Genomic DNA, 23,093 nt, shown 5'->3' with positions numbered 1-23,093 from the left:
AATATTAATAATTTAAATATTGTATTAATCAATTGTGCACAAAATGCTTAACAAAAAACAAAATAAATAATTTAATATAAAACAAATATTATATTAATTTGTCTTTTTATGTTAAAAACAATATATTTGTTAAAATGGTAAGTGCTAATATTCTTTGGTATATTGATAGGATCTGGCTTGATGAACATAGTCCATTTATTTCTTTAAAATTTTCATTGCAAATACATCTTTCATTTCGACATATAGAATTTTCAATTGTTGCACAATTTTCGCTAGCTTCACAAACACCTCCTAGTGAAACTGTTACCCAGCATCTCTAATAATATAAAAAAAAAATAAGATAATTGAAAATAATTTCATTTTTTTTCTTACATATTTAATTTCGTGATAACCTAAATCACAAACACATATTTTATGATTAACATCACATTTAGTATGTGGAAGAATTTCTGTGCATTGACTATCTTCTTGACAAATATCGTACACATGATTTGAAACTAAAATTTTATGAAAAAATATGACATGAGGTTTATATATGTACATACATATACATACATATGTATGTATTAAAATAATAATGTTAAACAATCTACCTTTTAAGCAAGTATCATTGTTTATGCTTTTTGAGAAACCATTTCTACAAATACAAACATCTTGGCATCTTGAATTTGTTGGAAGGCACTCTTGATCGTGAAGACATTTTTCTCCCAAATGTATATCTTTAACACAGTCTGTTGAATCAAAATTTGGATGTTTTCCAAATGGACATGTACAATAACCAGCATTACAAACTACCCCTTCTCCGAGGCAATTATTTGTAAAAGAACAATGCTCTCCAACTCCTAGAAAGTAAAGAATTCAATAAGTTAGTAATATTTTAATTTTATTATAATTTTTCGTAATGAAATTATGAGCTATTTATTACTTACGAACGCTTTTGTAACAGGCATTTGCTCTTTCAACAAAATGCGTTGCATTTTGACATTGACATTTACCCAATTTACATTCAGATTCTGTACTTAGCGTTATCATACATTGTTCATGGAACATGCATGAGTCCCCAATTGTTGCTGCAGTTCTATAGCATTCTCTTTCACCACCGTCATTTGTAATTATTAAATATCCTGTTGGACAAACACATTGTCCATTTTTTAGATTTGGTGTTCTTTCGCAAAATGCATTTCTAGGACAATCGGTATGATCTCGACAAACATTGCTAGTTCCTTAAAGAAAAAAAAACAATTATTTAATATAAATTTCTTTACATAAAAGAAGTAAAAGTGATTAAAAGTTTATTTTTAAATTAAAAACAAAAGCATTAAATTAAAATTAAAAAAATTATAAATAGCTGTATTAATTAATAACTATTTATTTTAGTTTATATGTATAAACAGGTGTAGAAAAATCAACGAATTCTTAAAAATTTCAATTTTAGTTTTATATTTTATCTGGTTTTACTTTTTAAAACATAATAAAGGTACCTTTTGAAAGCATGTTAAGCATTTGGTTATGGCCTACATAATATTCATTATGTAATTATATTGCAATATTTCTATATGCTTTTCTTATAAAATTTTTTTAAAGATACATACATAAGTACATACATATGTATATAAATAAGTATGTGTTTATGAATATATTATACATTATGTATAAAATTCCATAAAGAAATTCAAAAAAAAATTTTAATATTTGAAATTTTGTCTATTACATAACTTCAGTAGGAAGAGTCACGAATCTCCTTTTTTAAGTGTTTTGAGTTACATATATGTATATGCAGAAAAATTCAGCATTTTCTAAACTATCTTTATAAAGAACCCATGAATCTGTAACGTTAGTATTTTCGTCAAAATAACATTGTAAATTTTACACGTATCTGCAAATTGATATTAGTGTGCATATATTCAAAAGTGTTTTTCTCGAAACACAAAAAAAAGCAGTTTTGTGACTCTTCCCTAATACCGACGATAATATGCATTTCTGGTGCGAATCAAATAAGTATGAATTTTTAGCTTCATACATAATATGTAAATATTTAAGCACAATAAATCTGTAAGCGTTAATAAGAGTAACTATATATAGTACGAATTTTAATGTAAAAGAAAATTGCTATATAATGCCATAATATGTACATATGTATGTATTTTGAGTTTAGTAATAGAATCTCTTGTAAGGACAGATTATGTATTTTATAATTACACAACTATTTGATAATTTGGTAATTTAGTTTTCATAATTCATTTGCACTCAAAAGAAAAATAAAAACATAATATAAAATTATTAAAATAGATTAAAATAATTGAAATTGTAAGAAAGACTAAGTCTCAATTAAAAAATTAAAATATTTTTTATTCCAAAATTATATAAAAAGAAATAATGTACAATGCTCATTTCATTTGCAAAATTTTTAAATTAATTAAGTAAATAATTTAATTTTTATTTTTAAATTATTTTTAGATATTCATTTTTCATGTACGCCGTATTAAATTATTAAAATTAAAGTACGTTTGTAATAAAATTATTCCCACCTTGAAAATTCTACGAACAACAAATGATTTGATAGTTTTTTTATTTGTTTTTTTTTAGAGGTTCGGCTTAAATTTCTTATATGAATATTATATATTTATTTTGTATACTAATTTAACTATTATGTGAATCTATTTTTATATTTACTTCTTTGTATAATATTGTAATATTATTAAATAAGGTTAATTTTGTAGAGAACAATGAATCAAAATATGTAGTTGTTATAACGATAACAGTAAATTATAAAAAAATATGTAAGTATTGCGAAGCTATAATCATAGTTAGTATTGTGTATATTGCTATTCTATTTTCTATGTAATATTATGTATTTACAATATTTTTTATATTTGAAATTAGTTTTAAAAAAATATTATTTTTATTGTCTTAAAAAAAGAAATGATATTTTGCATAATTGCGTATGTATACATATTTATATACGTATTTATGTAATAACATTATGTTACAATTCATTCGGAACTTTTAAAGTTGCAGTATATAAATTTGAACATTGTTTATGTTTTAATATCTAAAGTAATTTCAATCAATCAATGTAAAGACACTTTTACATTATGGGCTATAAAAATAAATTATAAAATCGATTCGCTTTTAAAATTTTTAGGTCATATCAATTTCATTTTCCTTATATTGTAAGCAATATTGTCATGCTAATGAAAATATTTTTTGCAATTTTATTATTGATCAATTTATATTGGCAAACTTTATAAATTATAATATGTAAGTATTTTTTTTTTTTTTACTTAAAGGAAATTATTCAAATTGATGTAAACGATTTACATAATCGTTTACATCAATTGTATGTATATCAATACTACATGTATATAAAATAAAAGAAAAAAAAATATTTTTTAAAATAAGTCTTGATATTTTGTTAGCAATTGAGTTTAATTATAAGGAAAAGGGCGAAAAGAAATTTTTTACTACTTGAATTAATAAATTCACTGTAAAACTTTAAAAAAAATAAGAAGGCATAAGTATTATGTATGTAATTTTATTGTATGCACATAATAAATATATACAAAGTGTAACAGGGTGACTACAATTTTATAAAAAACAAGAGAACAAATAAAGTCAATGCAAAAACTAATTTTTCTACAAACTTGTAATAAAATTAAGAAATTTGATAAATAAATTTGAAATTTGATTTGAGTGACGCGTCTGATACTCTGATCACAAATATGTCTTTTTAACATTGCAAAATAGTTATATACTATGACAAGGTAATACAGAAAACCAAAATATTAAATTATGTTTTATGGTTTTGAAATTTTTTTTAGTTTTTAGTCTGCTAAAAAATCAAGAAAATGTTATGGAATTAAAAAAATTATAATTTCAAGTAATAAATAATTAAAAGATGACACTTTAAAAGCGTTGTTCGCTATTTTAATAAAACGAAAAAAAGAAAAGTTCACATCCCGCCTACAGAATTTTATACATAAGTATATGTTGCATATATTTACGTAGCTCTTGCATTTATAAGCTTATAAGCTTTCATGAAATAAATATATGTATGTATATTATACAAATGTTGACACAGTGTAAAATAGGAAACCAACAGGAAAATATTCAAAAAATGAGTATCCAAATAAAAGGACATATACAGGGAAAAAGAGGACTTTTAGTCACTTATTAAATGTACAATTAAATTCATGTAAAAGAGTAATTTACTTTTATCATAATCAAAATATTTTTCGAACTCTTTTCGCTAAATTTTCCAAATGACTTTGCATAAATTTGACTAAGTTTCAACTAAAGTAGCAACTAATTTTCTAAATTTCAATTAAATCAGTATATATATATTTATGTATACATGTATTAGTTTGCTCTAATACGAGCGTAAAACATTGTTAAATTTAAGCGGAGTTTTTTTGCTCCAAGCAAACATTTTTTTTAATTTTCTGTTAGCGCAAGTGTTGTTACATTTCTTAAGGCTTTGTATAAATTTTATATTACTTATTAAATGACTACAATAGAAGAAACTGAAAAAAACAGCGATTGAATCAGGGAAGGAATATTCAACGCTAAAACTTGGTTAATGAGAAATCTTTTTAAGTAAAACAAAAAAATTTTGCTTAAGTAGGATTGCACTTTTTTATGGGTTGATAGAGTCGAATAAGTTAATGTACAGTCATTATTATGTGACAATTTGTATATTTATTCATTTGATCGTTTATCACTAATATCATCCAAAATTTACAAATATATAGAAAAATATTTGATATTTAGAATAAAATAACAATCATTGTACTTGTACAATGTTTTGTGCCGGTTCGAAATAATTTTTTACCACAATATATATTTTGTACTTGCTACCGTTTATATATTTGCAGGCTACGCACTTTTAATTATATTTTTGTACATAATTAATATAAGGTTTCTATATAATCGTTTAAAGTTAGACTTGTTAGAGTAACTTATATAATAAAACTATAAGCTCTTATGTGTGCATACAAATAGTCCTAAGTGAGACAAAAAATAATGACCATGAAATTTGATATCCGATTACACTAATTATAATTTATTTTTATTTTTTATTATAAATATGTGCGAGTGTAAATAAATACTATAAGAATGTATATATGACTGTATAAGTAAAATGATATGAAAAATAAAAATTAGTCTTTTCATAATGACGTATTTTTCATATTAAATTTCAATTCTATCTATATTGTTCTATTACATTTTTTCTCTAAAATAGATTTTTTAAGATAATTAAAGAAATTCTTAGACAATAAAAAATCCTTTATCATAACATCATTGGAATTTATGAAACCGCTGAATATATTCTCGTTATTATCCATGACTCGTTATTATAATCTACATGACCTTAATTTAATTGATTAATAACAATTCAACTTAATTAATTATTTGAAAAAAATCAATATTTGAAGTACATTTGAATTTACTCAGTTTACGGCCAGATTTTAGAATTTTAAGAAAGAACACTTACATATTATTTCCGACCGCATTGTGTATACAATATAGGTAGGTTATGTGATGGCAACAAGTTTTGCATATCGAGTTTTCGGTGGGAACGCCCTTCTCCATGGTAGGGAAGTGTAAATAACCTATTTACCAGGCATTTTTAAAATATTTTGTAATACTTTCACTTAACTAGTTAATACACATTGCGATCGGTTATGTGCTGATCACATCAAATTTTTTTTATAGTTCTTTTGTATCTCAAATCTTTAGATATATGTGGCTACTCCCAGATTAATTTCACAATGCCATGGAGTTTAAATTGAACTAAAGTTATCCTAGTTAATATTTTCGTTAATAATTGCTTTAAAAGTTTATTGATACCATATGTAATTAAAAAATTTTTTTTAAGTTAAATCAAAAAGAACATAATTATTTTGTATTTGCATTGATCTTTGAATTGAAAATTCAATGTACTTTTCCGGAAGAGATGGTATTTTAATTTGTAAATTTTCATAAATAAGTTGCCTTAGTTAAATAACAATGTATCGAAACACCTTCATATATTAAACAGAAATTATCATAAAAATTGTTAGAATATTATTATTAATTATATAATTAAAAAATTTTTAATGGTGCCATAAAAATTATCTTGGTCATACATAAATATAATATCGTATATGTTAATTTACTAAAAACAAAAACGTAACTACTTAAACATGCTTAAAAAAATAATAAGTTTGCTTAAAACTAATGGTTTGTAAAGCAGCATTTTTCCCTTGAACTATTTTTAAAAGGCGAAATGCTTTATAATATAGATATACATATATATATATTACTTTTATTAAAATAATGAAATATCTTAAATTATTATATACTTTTAGAATAAAAAAGAGTTGAAAGAAGCTTTATCATAATGGTCGCATTCGTCAGGTAAGTATAAGTAAGTTAGAATAAATAATTGTATAATTGATAACATGCGGTATTCGCCATAAGCTTTTTGATTTTATAAGAACTTTGTAAAACTTGTAGTTTTGGAAATGTTTAGGGCGGAAAATTAAAAATTTACAAATTTCGAAAGGGTTTAAATAACTATAAAATTTGAAAAAAAAAAACAAAGAATATTCGATTAAATTTGATTGCAATGACCATAATAAATCAACTCCTGCTCCATAATAAAAGAGGCATGTTGCTAGCTTTCTGCTTTAGCGAAATCTAAAAAATAAAATTGAAAAAGACTGACATTTTTAGGTCTTTACGGGGCAATAATTTTTAGAGAGGCGTTGATAGTAAAGATCTATTTGTGTATAAAATTTGAACTTTCTATCTTAAATGGTAATACGTAAACAGACATACTGCAACAGAGAAACGGGACGGAGTGAAGCAAGTAAGTACATTTTTAAATTTTATTTTCGAAAAAGTGTTAAAAAAAAAAATAACTTTTTAACTTCTTTCTATATGAACATTTTCACGTGTATACTTTATCATTATACTTACATGCACATACATACATACATATACATAATACGTGTACATATTTTATGATGAATCCTAAATATTTGCTTTTATTTATTTTGCGTGACCACCTATTTAACATACTAAATAATGTTAAGTTGATGGCAAGGTCTTGATCTTCTAATCTCTTATAATATATAGATATTATGTGCGTACCTGAATACATACATATGTATGTATGTATGTAATTGTGTTATACTCATATCATTTTAATGAATTGAGTTGAAAATGTGCTTTTTAAAGATTGATTTATCTTTTCTCTTTAATATGTTGTGCATGTATTTGTTTTTAATTTTAATCTCTATTTCATAACGTGTGTTTGTTACTTTTGACTTTCTATCATTATATAACAATCATCAACACCATTATTATATATTTATATATATTTATAATAATATGTACTTTATTTTTCGTAATTCCTGTCAAAACAAAATGTACCATGCGAATATTGTGAAAATTAATAGAAAATACATAATATTATTATAATATTTTACTGTTACTTTTTAATGAGATTAAAATGATATGATTATATACAGTCATTTTGTTTTTCTTTTTCGAAATACGAGAATACAACCACCACTGGCAATAATCAGTTAAAACGTACAAAAAAAAAAACACTCATATTTCAGCAATCATTTATTTGTTTTTAAAATTCTTTATCGTATACAAACAAACCATTTACCCATGGTATTTATGGTTTTTTAATTTGCTATTGTTATCAAATTATTATTTATTGTTATAAAATTTAAAAGCTTTTAAAATTTAACGATTGAAACGAAATAGCGCGAACAAAACAAGAATAAGAAAAGCATTTTTGTGTTACGAAGGTGAGTAAAAATCATATTAATTTCATTATAGAGGCGGGAGTAGGCATAAATAAGAGAAATTAAAATTTTCTTATGTTTTCAGTTTTCATATAATTAATTTTTAGTTAGCTTCCGCTATGTATATTTCATTATTACTGATAATCTTTAAGAGTATATGTAAAAGATTATTATTATGTAGAAATTAGAATTGAGTTGTGTCTTATATAATTTATGGAGTGAAAATAATGTCAATCAATTTATACATATATCACAGTTAATTTATTTAAAACAATTTCTTTATTTGATTTATTTTTATTGAGATATAAGAAGATGTACAAAATAATCCCCTACAGCTTATACATATTGTACGTACTATAATATTTTGTGTCCCAGCTATTTGTTATTCCTTTAAAAATATTATTACTTAAAGCTTAAGCATTATCTAAGCATACTTTAAGAATATAAGATGCTGGAGACTTTATATTCTCGCTTTGTAACAATCTTTTCAAAACTTAGTAAATGAAAATAGTTAAGAAAAGTCATTGGCAAAAATTCTGAAAAATTCCCATGTTTCACTTATATTTCGATTTTAGAAGATCAATTAGCAAGTATATAAACAAGACTAATTTTAATTGAACGCATAATTAATTGAGTTTTTGAATTCTTTCTTTTTCTCATCGTTTTCCTAAAAAAAGGAAATGTTTATCGCAATTTATCAAGTTACTTGACAAATTTTTGCATTAAATAATTTAATTCTCTATAAATTATAAATATAAAATCAACACATAGGAATTAAATATGATATTAAGATATTAAAGGATAAAGCACACAAAATAAAACCACATCCCATGCTTTACATGCATTTCCTTTTCTTTTTTGCAAAACTTGAGGTTGACATTTGTGTTTGCATTTACATATAGCTATACATATACAATAAAAATTTATAATAAGCGTGTTGATTTATTTACGATTTTTGATTAAAACTCTTCCCTCATTGTTCCTGATCCTCCTAATTGCCTCTACTAATTTTGACGTATTAAGTAATGTATATATTTAAAAAAAAACTTTGAGATATTAATTAATGTAGTAGCACATACAAAAAAAAATTTGAGTAACTTACAATACTTTTATTACAATATTAAAATATATATTAAACGTTTTTTTCATTTTTGTTGCGGTTTTAATATTTTGGTTCAAAATTTTAACACATTATTTAATTTTACATAAGCAAAATAAACAATTCGCTTCATATAGTCGCGTAGTCACCATTTGTCTTTTGATAGAATATGAAAATTTTTTTATTAGGCGTTGTTCTTGAAATTTTTGAATTTTGCGAATTATTCTTGAATTTACTCTGAACAGTTTAACGAAATTGATATTAAATATATTTTCATATTAAATTTATGAAGGAAAACATTGATTTTTTGCCGATATTATGTCAGCACGTTATGGCCTTGTCATATAATCATTAAAAGAAGCATTTTTCAAGTTAAAAAGTACAAGCTCATTAATGGCTTTATTAAAACTGTGTAGGAAATAATTTTTCTTTAAATGAATTTTACATGAATTCAAATCAATAAAAAGTTTGGGATCTCAAGAAAATTACAATCGATTGAAGTGAATATCTTAATTTACATAAGCACTTGAATATAATCAAATCACTTTGTTTTCAAATTTTTGATAGATGAAAGAAAATTTACCTTTTTGATGTCAATGTGAAATGAGGCAATATGGTAAAAAACATTTAATTTTTTAAAATAAAATTTGAAAGTCATATGATTAATTCTTTTAATGAAAATTATGGAACAATCTACATGTTTTTCTTATAGAAGTAAGTAATTAAAATTATGAACCTTGACTGAATTATGAAAAAAATCAAAAGTTTGGTTTTCATTAAATTTTTCTAAAAGTAATTATTAAAAATATTTAAAAAATTTCTTTCAAAAGCAATTTTTTATTTTCATCACTACTGTATTTTCAGTAACTTGCAACACTAAGTCCAAATACAAACATTTATGCGACTTGGTTATATTAATAAATTTTAAATTAATTAACAGCTGAGTTAACATTCTAGAGATCACAAATATTTATTTGAACTTTCGTTTTAACAAAATATAGTAAGGAAATTTTCTTAAACGGCGCACTTTGTTTTTGTTTACTTTATACTTTTATAATTTTGAATATTAAACACAAAACGTTGCTCCTAATTACCATAAATAAAATTTATTAAACAATTTTTAAAATCATTTACATACATACGTATGTATATATGTATACATATAAGATGTATTTTATTAATAATTGGTTCCAAGTTTTTGGAAAAATTTTCTTTCTTTCCTTTTTATATGATCAATTTCTGCACTTTGGTTTACTAAATTTTGCAAGAAAAAATCTTAAAAATTGTTAATTAATAAATATAACAATAACAAGAAAATATTAAAATTAAAATTTCTTTCCACTTCAAAATTTTTAATTTTTTTGGGCAACGCAAAATTTAAAATAATTTTGGATTGAATTCTTCACTTAGACTACATGTTTACATTATTTCACATACAAATATTCATGCCGGTTTTATTATCAATTAGATTTGCTTTTTGAGAAATATCGGCAGATTTTTGTAATATACCTATTTATATATATATTAACTACTTTTTCTTTTGATTCTGATTGTGAACCCCTAGAAGTATGCCTTATATTATACATATAGTGTAAACGGATGAACAGAGTTTTTTGCTCAAATCCAAACACAAATTTTATATTCATTTCACTGATAATTTTATTTTAATTTTTAATTTTAGATTTTTTATTTTAAAGTATACATAGATACATAATAATACTAAAACTTTTTAAAAATCAAATAGTATACTTATAGGGGTAATAATAATGTTTTAAAAATTAACGGGTTTGAGAATTGATGGCATTGAAAAATTTTTAGAATAGTTTTATAACACAGAATAACATAGACTATGGTGAGGACATAGTCAGATTAAGAAAGAAAATGAACTATTTGTGACAATATATGAATCATCCAACGAAAAATACAGAATGCTTTGACACAAACTATAAGAAAAGTTCTGGATCCTAAAAATGAATTAAAATATTTCAAGCTTACAGTTAAAGATGTCATGTTGAGGACCTAAATTCTTCAATGAGATGTTGAATCTCATAGTGATGTCTTTTATGTGAATGTAAAGAAATAGAAAATTGTTTTTCGCTTATATAAATTTGACGTTTGGCGTACAAGTTAATATACAAACACCCTGTATACAAACATTACTATTAATTTAATTTATTTTAATAAATGCTATTTTACATTTTCATATGTATTTATAAGTTTACGATCAATCAGTATCGTTTGGAAAAAATGCTTATTTATATCCAAAATTATAGTAATTTAGCCAAAATAGCAAAAATATAAGTAAAAAGCAATTATAAAAGAATTTTCTTTTGTACTCTAATTTTAAAAATTTTGAACTAATTATACATGTATATATGTAAATAAATCTTATAACTCTTATGATAAAATTTGCTTTCAATATTGAAATTTAATAAAAAAAAAATCAAAAACAAAAAAAAATCACATTATAAGAATAAGAAAAAGAAAAAACCGCGATTTCGTTTTATTTAATTTTTTTTTACAATAAGAAGATTATAGTTGTACTTACAATATAATATTATATGACCGCTTAAAATACATGTACATACATTTGCATGTATAAATAAATAGATATGTATATATGTATATATAGATTATTCTGTATTAAATAAACAAGAAACTGGTATTTGTTATGTCGAACATTGATGCACAATTTGAACAAAAACAAAGAAGAGGAATGAATATCACAATCTTATAAAAAAAAAAAAGAAAAAAAAAAGGTAATCCTACACATTTTGGCCCTATGGGTAAAGTAATTCAATGCAAAAATAAAAAACACAAGCAACAAGAAATGAACAAATTCAAAATAAGAAGAAGAAGAAGAAGAAGAAAGCAAAAAGAAATTATTTACAATAAAAAAGAAGAAGAACTTCAATATCAATTCTTTCCTTAAAACAATATTTTTTTTCTTGTAATTTTTTTTATTTTTAATGTAAAATGTAACTACGTGAGTATGTATGTACATAATTTTTAATATATTTTTTTGGAATCGGATGTGGATTTGTCTTATTCACATTATATGATTTATAACTATATATGTTTAAACACACATATATTATATGTGTATATAAAAAATTTAGATATATTAGTCCTTATATTACATGATATTCAATGTAGGCACCCGAACAAAATTTAATTTATATATGTATATATATGTATATACATGCAATAATATAAGAGTATTTTAAATTTAATCTGAGACCATGACAATTTAAATCGGATCTCTAATTTAATTTAATTTTTGGAGTTTTCATTTTGCTTTTCTTATTTTAATTTTCTTTAAATTTCAGATTTAAAATCAGATTACTGACATTAAAAATTCTTTAAGGCAAGTACAATAATAATTACTAAAACTATAAGTATGTATGTATATATATGTAGGTACTTGATATCACTTGACTTTATATATAACTATATTTATATTTTTTTGTATATACTCATCCGATATTACTTAAAATTTTCTGTTTTACATTATTATAAATTAAAAGTAATTTAAAATATTACACTTACAAATTACATTTTTTACAAGACTTTTATAACAATGAATGGGACTTTATTAGTAAAACAAAAAAAAAAGATGAAACAAAGGTAAATTCTCTATTGGTATGTCAATTTTTAACTGTACTTTTATAATTTCCAAGTACTTATATATGTATATGAATATTATATATAAATCATTGATATATAGTATAACTACATAATACATTACTCCCATATACAGATTACATATATGTATATAATGATGCTTAAGTATATATAGGTTCTTATGCTAAGTATATATACATATATGCATGTACTTACTTCGTCGTGAGATCTCTTGACCATGGGCTATTGTTGTTGATTTAAAAAAATTTGTTGTTGTTGTTGTAATTGAAGATGATGATGATGATAGAAACCAAAGTAAAAATATAATAAAAAATTTTTTCAATGATATTCGTAAATAAAATTTATTTATTTCGAAATTCATTCTTTTAATATAATTTTTCTGTTATTTTGTTTTTTTTTTCTTTTTTTACTTTTTTTTTGGTTTTTCAAAATGTATAAGCAATTCAATTATTTTCTTCAAATAATTTAATTTTTTTATGCTTTAGTTTTTATTATATTCGAAAATAGATGTGATTTCATAGTTTTAATTACGAAACCTTTTAAAATTTCACTTAAGTAATTATTAATAATTAATTAAGAATAAAATTTAAATATTTTTAAATTATATCGCATATTAAATTTTAAGATTATTGTAAATTATTATTATTTTTTTATCTCTTTTTTGTTTGTCAAGCCATTTTATACATTTTTTTGTTTAATAATTTTCACTTTTTTCCTAAATAATTTTATTTCTTTTAATGCTACTTAATTTCTAATTTAACATTTATAAAATCATACAGATTTAAATTCGAATTTTCTATTGTAATGTCAGAATTCGGTAAAAATAATATGTACGCGTGAATATAATAATTTTCCAATATTCTTATTAGATGCATTTATTTTAAGTACATTTTTACATAATAAATACATTTGTGTTTGTGTATGTTGGTTTTTTTTATTTTATTGAAAACAAAATAAACAAATTTATAATAATCGATTAAACAAATTTTTTAATTTTTTCTCCCAAACATAAAATTTCATATGCATGTATGTATAACGTATGGAGTAAGTTTATTATTATTGTTGATTTTGTATTTCTCTTCTCAAACTGTTAATGTTATGTTAATGTTATGTTAAATAACAATATATTCGCAGTATACACCTTAGGTATTTAAAATTTAAATGTATCACATTTTTGCATGTGCTGATAAAAATTAGAAAAATAAAAATTTTCAATTGTTTTTGCTTTTTAATTCAAACTTTTCATTATTTGTTTATTATTTATTTTTTATATAAGCCTACATATGTTCCATATTTAGATATCGAGGGAATTTCGAAAAGTTATAATTTTTTTTCTTTTGTTTTCGATTTTTTTTTTTTAATTCATTCTAATTAATTTCAAGGTATAAGGTAAATATTATTACAGGTGGATTGCATTTTTAATCTTTCCGCATGTTATTTTTAATATTTTGTGTTAATTTTATTTTTATTATTATTTTTTATTATTATTTTTTATTTTATTACTTTATTTTTTACGGTCTGCAAAATATTTAATTTTTTTTTTCATTTTTTCATTTTTTTGTTTTCTAAACACAATATTCTTAATGAAAATTTTAAAATTTAAAATATTTTTTTTTTTGTATTAAAAATGGAAAAATTAAAAATATAATTGTTTTTATATTTTACATTTTGTTTTAATAATTTTATAGTCTCTCCTATTATAATTTTAAGTAAAAAAAAGAAGATATAAATCAAAATAAAAATCCAAATATTTAAAATCCGTCCATTTTAATCAAACAATAAATTCATACTGAGGACTTGGAAATTACTTTTTGTTTTTAACTTGTTTCGCTACACAACACAACAGCGCCACAAACAATACAATAATATATGTATGTATGTAGGTACATATGTTAATACAATAACCTTACCTACCATACTATATTTATATGGATATAAATTTTATATCAATATGTTTGTACATACAAATTTACGTATACTGTACAACGAATGAGTGAGAATATTTTGTTTAGTACATTTTAAAAAAGATAGATTTGGCGATTGCTCCACTATAGGGTAAAATCATTACTATTATAATAGAATTTAACAATGATAATGATATTATATATTATATGTAAGTACATATAATATGTGTATGTATGTAGGTATTTATGTATGTATAAATGGAGTATACGTGGGTATATGAATGAATGTGTATGTACATATGATATAATGAAATACCCCATTGACTATCGCTCGTTTATAATTGAGAAGCCTTTTTTATATATGTATAATTTTGAATTATATATGCACATATGTACATGTATAAATATATATATGGTGTACCTATAGTGTAGTGAAGTGAAAAGAAATGAAGAAGTATCTGAAAGAATGAGAAAATAAGAAAATATAACTAAAGAATTTTTTTTTAAGTACGTCTTCCACAAATTCACAATATACATACGAGTATAATTGTAAAACTATAGGAAATAAAAAAAGAAAAATACAAATATTAAGTAAGTAAAAAATTTAGAGTATAAACAAAAAATTATAGTACAAAAAAGTATGTAAAAGAAAATTGAAAAGAAAATATTTTTATACATGATTATATTCATACTTATGTATACTTATGTTAAATATTCATATATAGATATATGCATGTATATAAGTCATAATATGCCGATATATAATAGACAGAAATATATAGAGAAAAGTAAATAAAATGAAAAGCGAAATTAATTTCTTTTCTGTATACAATAACGATCATATAAATACAAAAAAGTTCAGCGGCATATCAAATTTTATATATAAGTATGAATGTACATAATGTAATAATATTCCTACAATTATAATAAAAAAAAGCGTAATAGGTACGTACCTATAAATGTTACAATAATATTATTAAATTTATGCTGGTGAAGCATAACTGTGTTCTTTATATATGTATGTTATATTTTATAAAAAAAAAAAACTATAATAATATTATTTCACTCAGAAAATTTTGAAGTTGAAGTATAAAATAAAATTATAGTGTTTATATAAGTGGTTAAAACTCTTCTATGATTACCGGGAGAGAGCCTTACATTTAACTGCAGTTAGAGGTGCAATCACAAGTGATTGAAGTTTTTTTTACAACTTAGAAAGGTTTACAAGATAGACAAGTTTTGTAGAGTATAGCACTGCAAATTTTCTAAATTCCCTGACCTTTACACTTTTCTCCCTTGGTTAATGAATTGAAAGAATGATGGCAATCTTTTTTCTATTTTAAAAATTTCGCGGTTTTAAATAGGCTTTTTTCCACTTCATCAAAAAAATAATATTTTTGAAAAAAACGGAATCAATATCGGCATTGAAAAGCTAAAAATGTTGAAAAATGTCTAAATTTTTCTAAATTTTCTACAGAATTTTTATGTTTTTTGCATTTAGCACGTCTTAGCCTCTCATTAGGTCGAACTTTGATAGGTTTAACCGTATATTGATAAAATTCCTTACTTTATAATAAAATATTTTTGAAATTATTGCAAATTTTTAGCAAATTTTTAAAAGTTAAATATTTTTGACAAAACGGTATCAAAATACTGATAACTTACTCATCTAATAATAACTATACCAACTAATAAACCACAATATATGCTACTATAATAGTTTTAACTATACTCATTAAACTCACTCATTTACTATACAACCAAACTGCTGTTTTATTTTGATAAAGCAATTAACTTTTAGCCAAAAATCTTTACTTTCCTTGCAATAGTCTTATTTCTTACTTTAGTATTTTATTGCAAAAAAACAAGAGTCTTAAAAATCATACTAAATTTGAAAGATATTAAATCTCGTGCTTACGCTCAATCGGCCTTTAACTTCAAATAAAAACTATTTTTTAAATATCATAACGAGAATTGAAATCATAAACTGGTTTTGAACAATAAAATTTGCTAAATGCACAATTTAAAAACCTTGTAGTAATTTTTTAATAAAATTAACGTACAATATGTATGTATAAGTAATTTGTAAACAAACTTAAACCTTACAAAATTTGTAAACAAACTTAAACCTTACTTTACTCTTTATAGTTATTAAACATTTTTTATGGTATTGTGATAATTCCAATTTAATTATTTCAAATATTTACATAATTTCATTCATAAATTTTATTAATTTTTTTTTTTAACTTTGGAAAAATAAAAATATTAAACAAAAATATTAAACAAAAATTAAACAAAACAAAAATCGTACCAGGTCTCATAAAATTTGTATTTTATTTGTTCCTACTTGTCGCGCTCACCAAAACGCAGAAACAACTTGACCTATAAATTATTATTAATTAATTAAAAGCTCTGTATAAAATCAGTGTTATATTAAATAGCTTAATAACTATCAGAAAACAACATAAAAATGTCAAATTTTTTAAATTTATAAATTTATTTTAAATAATTAAAAATAAATATAAAAATCTATATACAAACATTCTTACATTACATAATTAAAACCAAAGCAACAAAAATAATAGGAAATAGATGTTTGAAAATAAAGAAGATTCATTACTATTTTAAAAATTTAATTATTAATTTTTTGTTCAGGTGTTGAAAACATATTATAAATAGAAAAATTAAAAAACATATTACACATGAATTTATTTACCACTTTGTTGTTTCACGACAGCATTTAAAAAAACAAATTTTATTGCTTTTTAATTTCAATAATTTTTATGAAAATTACGGCCTGATCGTTTATTTCGCTATTTAACTCGCCAAGTGATAAGAAGGTGAGTAATTATTATGTATAATGCAATTTTCGGACGAGAAGAATTATACAAAATTTAAAATGTATACCAAATTTATTCACTTTGTTTTTGAAGGTGAGACGTTCAGTCGATAATTTAAATACAAAAATCCAATTTTGAAAAAATTAGTAATCTTATTGGGAAAGTTAAATACCCATTAGAGAAACGGAAAATTCCGATTTGAAAGTGAATAAAAAGTGAGTAAAAAAACCGAGATACACGATTAGGCTGGTAAGCAAAAAAATTTGTAATTAAACTCAATCGCGACATAAAATGAAAAATTCGCTGTACTAATGGTTATAAACACAATGTTATTAATTTAGTTTGTTTATAAACCCTGCTAAATTGTTACGAAATAGTGAAATTATTAAGAGTAGCGCGCTTTAAATCATATGAACTGTGTTGATTTAATAGAATAGTTAAAAATATATTGCATTTGCATATTCAAAACGCTATGTTTTTGCAGTATATTACGATTTGTAGTCATTGTTTTGCAATTTATGAAAATCTGTGTTATTTGGCTCTTTCAGCTTTTTAATCTATATTAAGATCTACAAAACTTTTAAATTTCTATTATGACTGACAATTGTAATTATTAATTACGTGGCATTTATTTTTTCAAACGTGACATTTGTTTTACATCACATTTGTTTGTAGACATCTGTCGTAGTATGCAAGAGAATTTAACGCGCATTTTATTGAATTTACTTTTTAACGTGTATGTAGACACATTTGAATAATGAATTATTAACTATAAATTCACTGCGAACTACTGAAACCTATTTGAATTTGTTTTTAAATAATTAAATACATATAGATAAAATACAAACTAATTTATTTATTATACGCTCTCATTAAACGAAAACCTATAGTAAATTTGATAAAATATTTGAAGTTTTGTGGAAGTGCATATAAAATTGTAACATTAAAAAAAATTCCCGATTATTATGTTTGATTAGATAAATTTTGTAAAATTTAGTTATTACAAATACAATAGTAGCTTGTATCTAGGACAATTAAAGCAAAACTATTTAAAACTATATTGTTCTTGATTAATTTTATTGCTCTGTATATTAATTCCATATTGATATAGAGATTATTTTTTTGAGAGCCAATTCACGGCGCTTATTATTTTTAATTAAAAATAAATTAAATTGTTGAATTCATTAAGAGAAAGACTGAAGATCTTTCTTTACATTTTTGTTTTAAGACGTTAACAGTCTGTTATGTTTTGTTTGCTAAAGAAGTAAAGAAATTTATTTGTTAAAGAATAAGCAATTTTCTACGGTGCGAATAAATAGTTTGCATAACAAGGGCTTATTAGAAATACCCTCTATCTTACATTTCACGGAAATTTTAAAATAATCCCACTGATAATACGTTTTGTACTAAATTTGATATACGTTTTTTCTATTAATTGTAAAATATTTAAAATTTTTCTCATCTTGAATAGAGGATTTTCATTATAAGCCCTCTATATCTAACTTTTCTCATTAATTTTTTGAGTGTATCCTACGCTGATTTATAACATTTTTATTTACATACAAACATTCATTCTTACATTCATGTATTCTATGTGATGTATATGACGATTACTTTGTTATAGAGGCAAAAATTAATTCGCCATTATATAAAAGCTACGTAGAAAAAAAAGAAATGGAAAAACTACACGAAAACCCTGGATACTTTGGAATGAAATTCAAATTCCATTTAATTTTTTTCTACTTATATTTAAACAGATTTTTTTTTTGTATTTTTTTTGTTACTGCTATTGTTATTATTATACCTAGTACAGGTATGTAGTGTTCAGATACTTTTAAATAGTGTAATAGTGAAAAAAAAATGAAAACAAAACATAAAAAGCTTTTGTAATATTTATCACGCAATGACCTAACTTTGAATAATATAAACTCTATTAAACTCTATATATATAAATATGTATGTACTTTGTAGATCTATGAATACCCCTATATCAGTTTACATCATACATATATATTTATATTATGTACGGCTACATATTTATATATATAGACATGTTAATGTCATTTAGAGTTGATTTAGCGGTATGTAATTCACGTCATAGCTTTCGTCATATGATTAAAAAACGAGAATCATAAAACGACGCAATATCATATGTGTTTAATTAAAACATGCTCTATATTTACTTTTTAAAAGTCTGTCCGCCCACTTTGAGAATATTGTTTTCTTGTTGTTTTTTTATTCTCTTCATACTCTATTTAGATTGTAGTGTAAATTATGTACATATGTATTTAAGATATTTAAATAATTTATAACCAATATCATAATGTATTTGTTACCATAAGTTGATATAGAAATTTTCTTTTATTATAAGGAAAATAATATTGTAAATTTGTCGGTATAGAGGGAGAATTATATAAGAAATTTATTTTGAATATAATGCATAGTATTAAAAGAATTCCAAAAGAGATGAGGCAATCACAATATAAAACTATATTTTATATCTCACAATAAAGTTCTGTTTTCATTGATAAATTTTTTATGAATTTTATAAATTGATAAAGTGCAATTTGTATATTGATGTTTATAGAAACTATAGAAAGTACTTTTGATTTTATCTATTACTGTCATTTTTATTGGTAATATTCTATTTTGCTTGTGTATGGCCATATTTTTCTTAAACAGGCCATATTTTTCTTACATACGACATTAAACAGATTTTTTTCAATCATTTTAAATTGAATAAACTAGTTTTTATTAAGAGATTTTCGATAGTTTGGACATGCACTTAAAGTTGTTAGTTAGATCTTAAAAATCTGGTATCCTCAATATTCTACATTTTCCTATGTATAATCTTAAAATATTTTAATTTAACTTAAAATATTCTTGCACTATTTATTTAAAAAACTTCAAAAATGTTTCAGAACTTTAAGCATAGCATAGCAAAAATTTTCCAACGTGCTTTTATAAAAAACTTAAATTGATCCCTTTCAAAAATTTTTTTTTAACCTTTTTTGTACTACATCCAGGTTATGTTAAAATTTTAATTAAGAAAATGTTAAAAATTCTGTAACATATTTCCGATTTTATGTATAATTTTTTGATTAAATTCAGATTGTATGAGTACAGCAAAATTACAAAACTTGTTCTTCATTTCATCAAATTATTCTTAACATTTACTTCAAATTTAAGCTTCTATGCCAAAACAATATTGTTTTAAAGATTCCATAAAAATTATTCTTAAGAAGAATTTAATCGAATAATTTAACCATAATTAATTTTAATCATACTTAAATTTTTCAACAGCAAGACAAATGAATTCTTTAAAAATTTAATTCTTATCGTAAATAATTTAAAATTTAATTAATATAATATAATTTTTAAAAATTAAAATAAACAAGTTATTTAAACTGTATGGGTAATTGAAAGTACGAATAAATTTGTTCCTTTCCTATTTCTCTCTTCTTTTTTTTTGTCTTTATACCAAATGAATTTTAATAGTGTTTTCTGCACTTAAAGCGTTAAAAAATTAAGAATGACTGACTGACATAGTAAAAATAATAATAAATAATAATAATAACAAAAATAGAAAATTTTTTTTGGACAAAAAATGTTTTTTTGTCTTTTTTACAACAAAAGAAAACAAAACAATGTAAAAAAATGAGATTTTTATACTTACCTTTTAAGGTACAATTTAACCTTTTCCAACTGTTACGGTGCAATTTAGCAATTATAATGTGTTTCTTCATATTGACTAAAGGTTGCCATCATTACTATAATATAAAACTTAAAATTTTTTGTATGGAATCTGTAAATAAAAATTTTTTCAAAACATACATAAGTCAAGGACGTGTATAGGGCAAGAATATTAATTTGAAAGCTTTTAAATTATTAGTTTGCGGAAATAAATTATTTAGTACAAGTATTCTAGCCAGTACAAGTTATTGTTCTAGTATTATTATTCAAGTATTATTGTTAATATTATACGGTAGACTAGTCACCTACCTAGCTAACTCTCTATGACTATAGAAACTAGAGCATCATAGATATCATGCACTAGCCCTATACTCCTCCTATAGGAGTGAAGAAGGAAAAAAAAAAAAAAACAAGTATTATAGCCGTTTTCCAGCATGTCAAAGATTTGATAATCAGATTGTATGCATGGGAAATCGCCTGTATTATACAAGGACGATTAATATAAATTTAGAGAGAAGCTGAATATGTTTTTTCGAATCACATAATCTTAAAATGTTTTAATTTTCTACAGGTCCAATTGAATTATGTATGCACTCATAAATTTATTTATATGTGAAATATGTATGTAGTTTATACTACTAGTATTAATATTTTTACTGAATATTTTATAGTAAAATTATTCTGCAGCATGGTTTTTATTTAAGTTTTGTGCGAATAAATTAAAATTTAATTTTAAATTTTCTTTTTAATAAATAAAAACAATACACAATTTACAATACGTATATTTAAAATTGTATGTTATAAATTTTTAATTAAGATTAACAAAGACTCATTTATAATATACAGAGCAGAGCGCCAGCCAGATCTACCACATTCTCAAAATAAGCATTTTCATTGCGCGCCACAAAACAGGAGCGGCTTTGAAAACCTAAAAGAAATACTAAATTTTAAATATTAAAAATTTTTTCAATTCTCCTAATACTTTACTTAGGAACCGTGCAGGGCACCGAATGGGTGAGAACCGGGGCCTGTATCGGGTTAGACCGGGACCGGGGACAAATGATTTTTACTAAAATCGCATGAAACTTTTGTATATCTATCATATAACATTTTTTTAAACTCTGCTTTATTGGTATCTCTTTTGTAACTACACCTACCATATGTTATATATACTTAATGTATAAAGAAAAAAAAATTGGAAAATTGTAATTAATATTTATTTTTTTTTATTTTGGTATTTTTTAAATAAATCTTCTCGGTTTTTTTTTTCTATACTTGATTACATTTTGAAATATTCATACATACTTACATCGTTGTTAATGCTTCTATACATACATATTTACCTACAATTAAATTATTAAAAACTTTCTATTACAGCTTTACAGGAAAAGCTACTGAAGCCTACCTAAGTAGATACTTGAACGGATAGTTTTTTATGCCCTTTTTTTCCTATTATTTTTTTTTTAATTTTTTTTTCTACAGTGAAGAATCAAATAAATATGATTAACTGTTATCGTATTAGTGTTAGTATATAATTGCAAGACCTAGAAAATAAATTCGGATCGCGATTCATTGGAGACACAAGGGAACAAAAAAGAAATAAAAAATGAAGAAACAAAAACTTCCTTTAATTTATTTTTATTCATTTTGTAAAATTAATCAAAGTAGGTCTCCGGAAAAGCTAAGTAGAAAATGAAAAATAAATTATTAAAATTTACTCCATATACGTACACATATTGTAAAGGTACTATATAGATAAAAGAAACTTTTCTATGCACACAAACATGTACATACATAATGTGTAATTCTATCCCTTACGGATAAGAAACCATACAATGATGTGTTCATGTAACTAATTGCAAGTATTTCTATAGATGTACGGTGGTATAGCGCGGGTTACTTAAAAAGGCAATCATTTTAATCTTGAACTACTGAACCATTGCAGAACCTTAAGCCATTTGATGAAATTTAAGCTAATTGTGTAATTTTTTGTTCTAGTATGGGTAACTTTTAAGTTATTTTTTTCATATTTTTGTTTTTACATTATATAAACTATAAATGTGTATGTATGTATGTATGTATGTACTTATCTACAAAAAATAAATTT

At 22.9% G+C, this 23,093-nt stretch overlaps 2 protein-coding genes across 2 annotated transcripts in view; one reads left to right on the top strand and one right to left on the bottom strand.

Annotated features, from left to right (window-relative positions):
• Positions 1 to 103: 103 nt before the first annotated feature.
• LOC129605788 (prion-like-(Q/N-rich) domain-bearing protein 25) lies at positions 104 to 13,766 on the bottom strand. Its single transcript, XM_055515727.1, has 5 exons — positions 12,745 to 13,766; positions 930 to 1,223; positions 594 to 842; positions 373 to 497; positions 104 to 316 (listed from the first exon to the last, which is right to left on the bottom strand). The coding sequence occupies exons 1-5, from the start codon at positions 12,908 to 12,910 to the stop codon at positions 107 to 109; spliced, it is 1,044 nt and encodes a 347-aa protein (XP_055371702.1). The 5' UTR covers positions 12,911 to 13,766; the 3' UTR covers positions 104 to 106.
• LOC129605764 (doublesex- and mab-3-related transcription factor A2-like) overlaps positions 6,383 to 23,093 on the top strand; it is a 50,825-nt gene continuing 34,114 nt past the window's right edge. The window contains exons 1-2 of the mRNA XM_055515692.1: positions 6,383 to 6,399; positions 6,817 to 6,853. Coding sequence (XP_055371667.1) covers positions 6,383 to 6,399; positions 6,817 to 6,853 — 54 coding nt within the window. The remainder of the gene's footprint in view (positions 6,400 to 6,816; positions 6,854 to 23,093) is intronic.

This window comes from Condylostylus longicornis, unplaced genomic scaffold, assembly GCF_029603195.1.
Source record: "Condylostylus longicornis isolate FDR11 unplaced genomic scaffold, ASM2960319v2 ptg000014l, whole genome shotgun sequence".
NCBI lineage: Eukaryota > Metazoa > Arthropoda > Insecta > Diptera > Dolichopodidae > Condylostylus > Condylostylus longicornis.
Note: the sequence above shows the minus strand (reverse complement) of the source record. Positions and strands in the feature narration are given on the sequence as shown.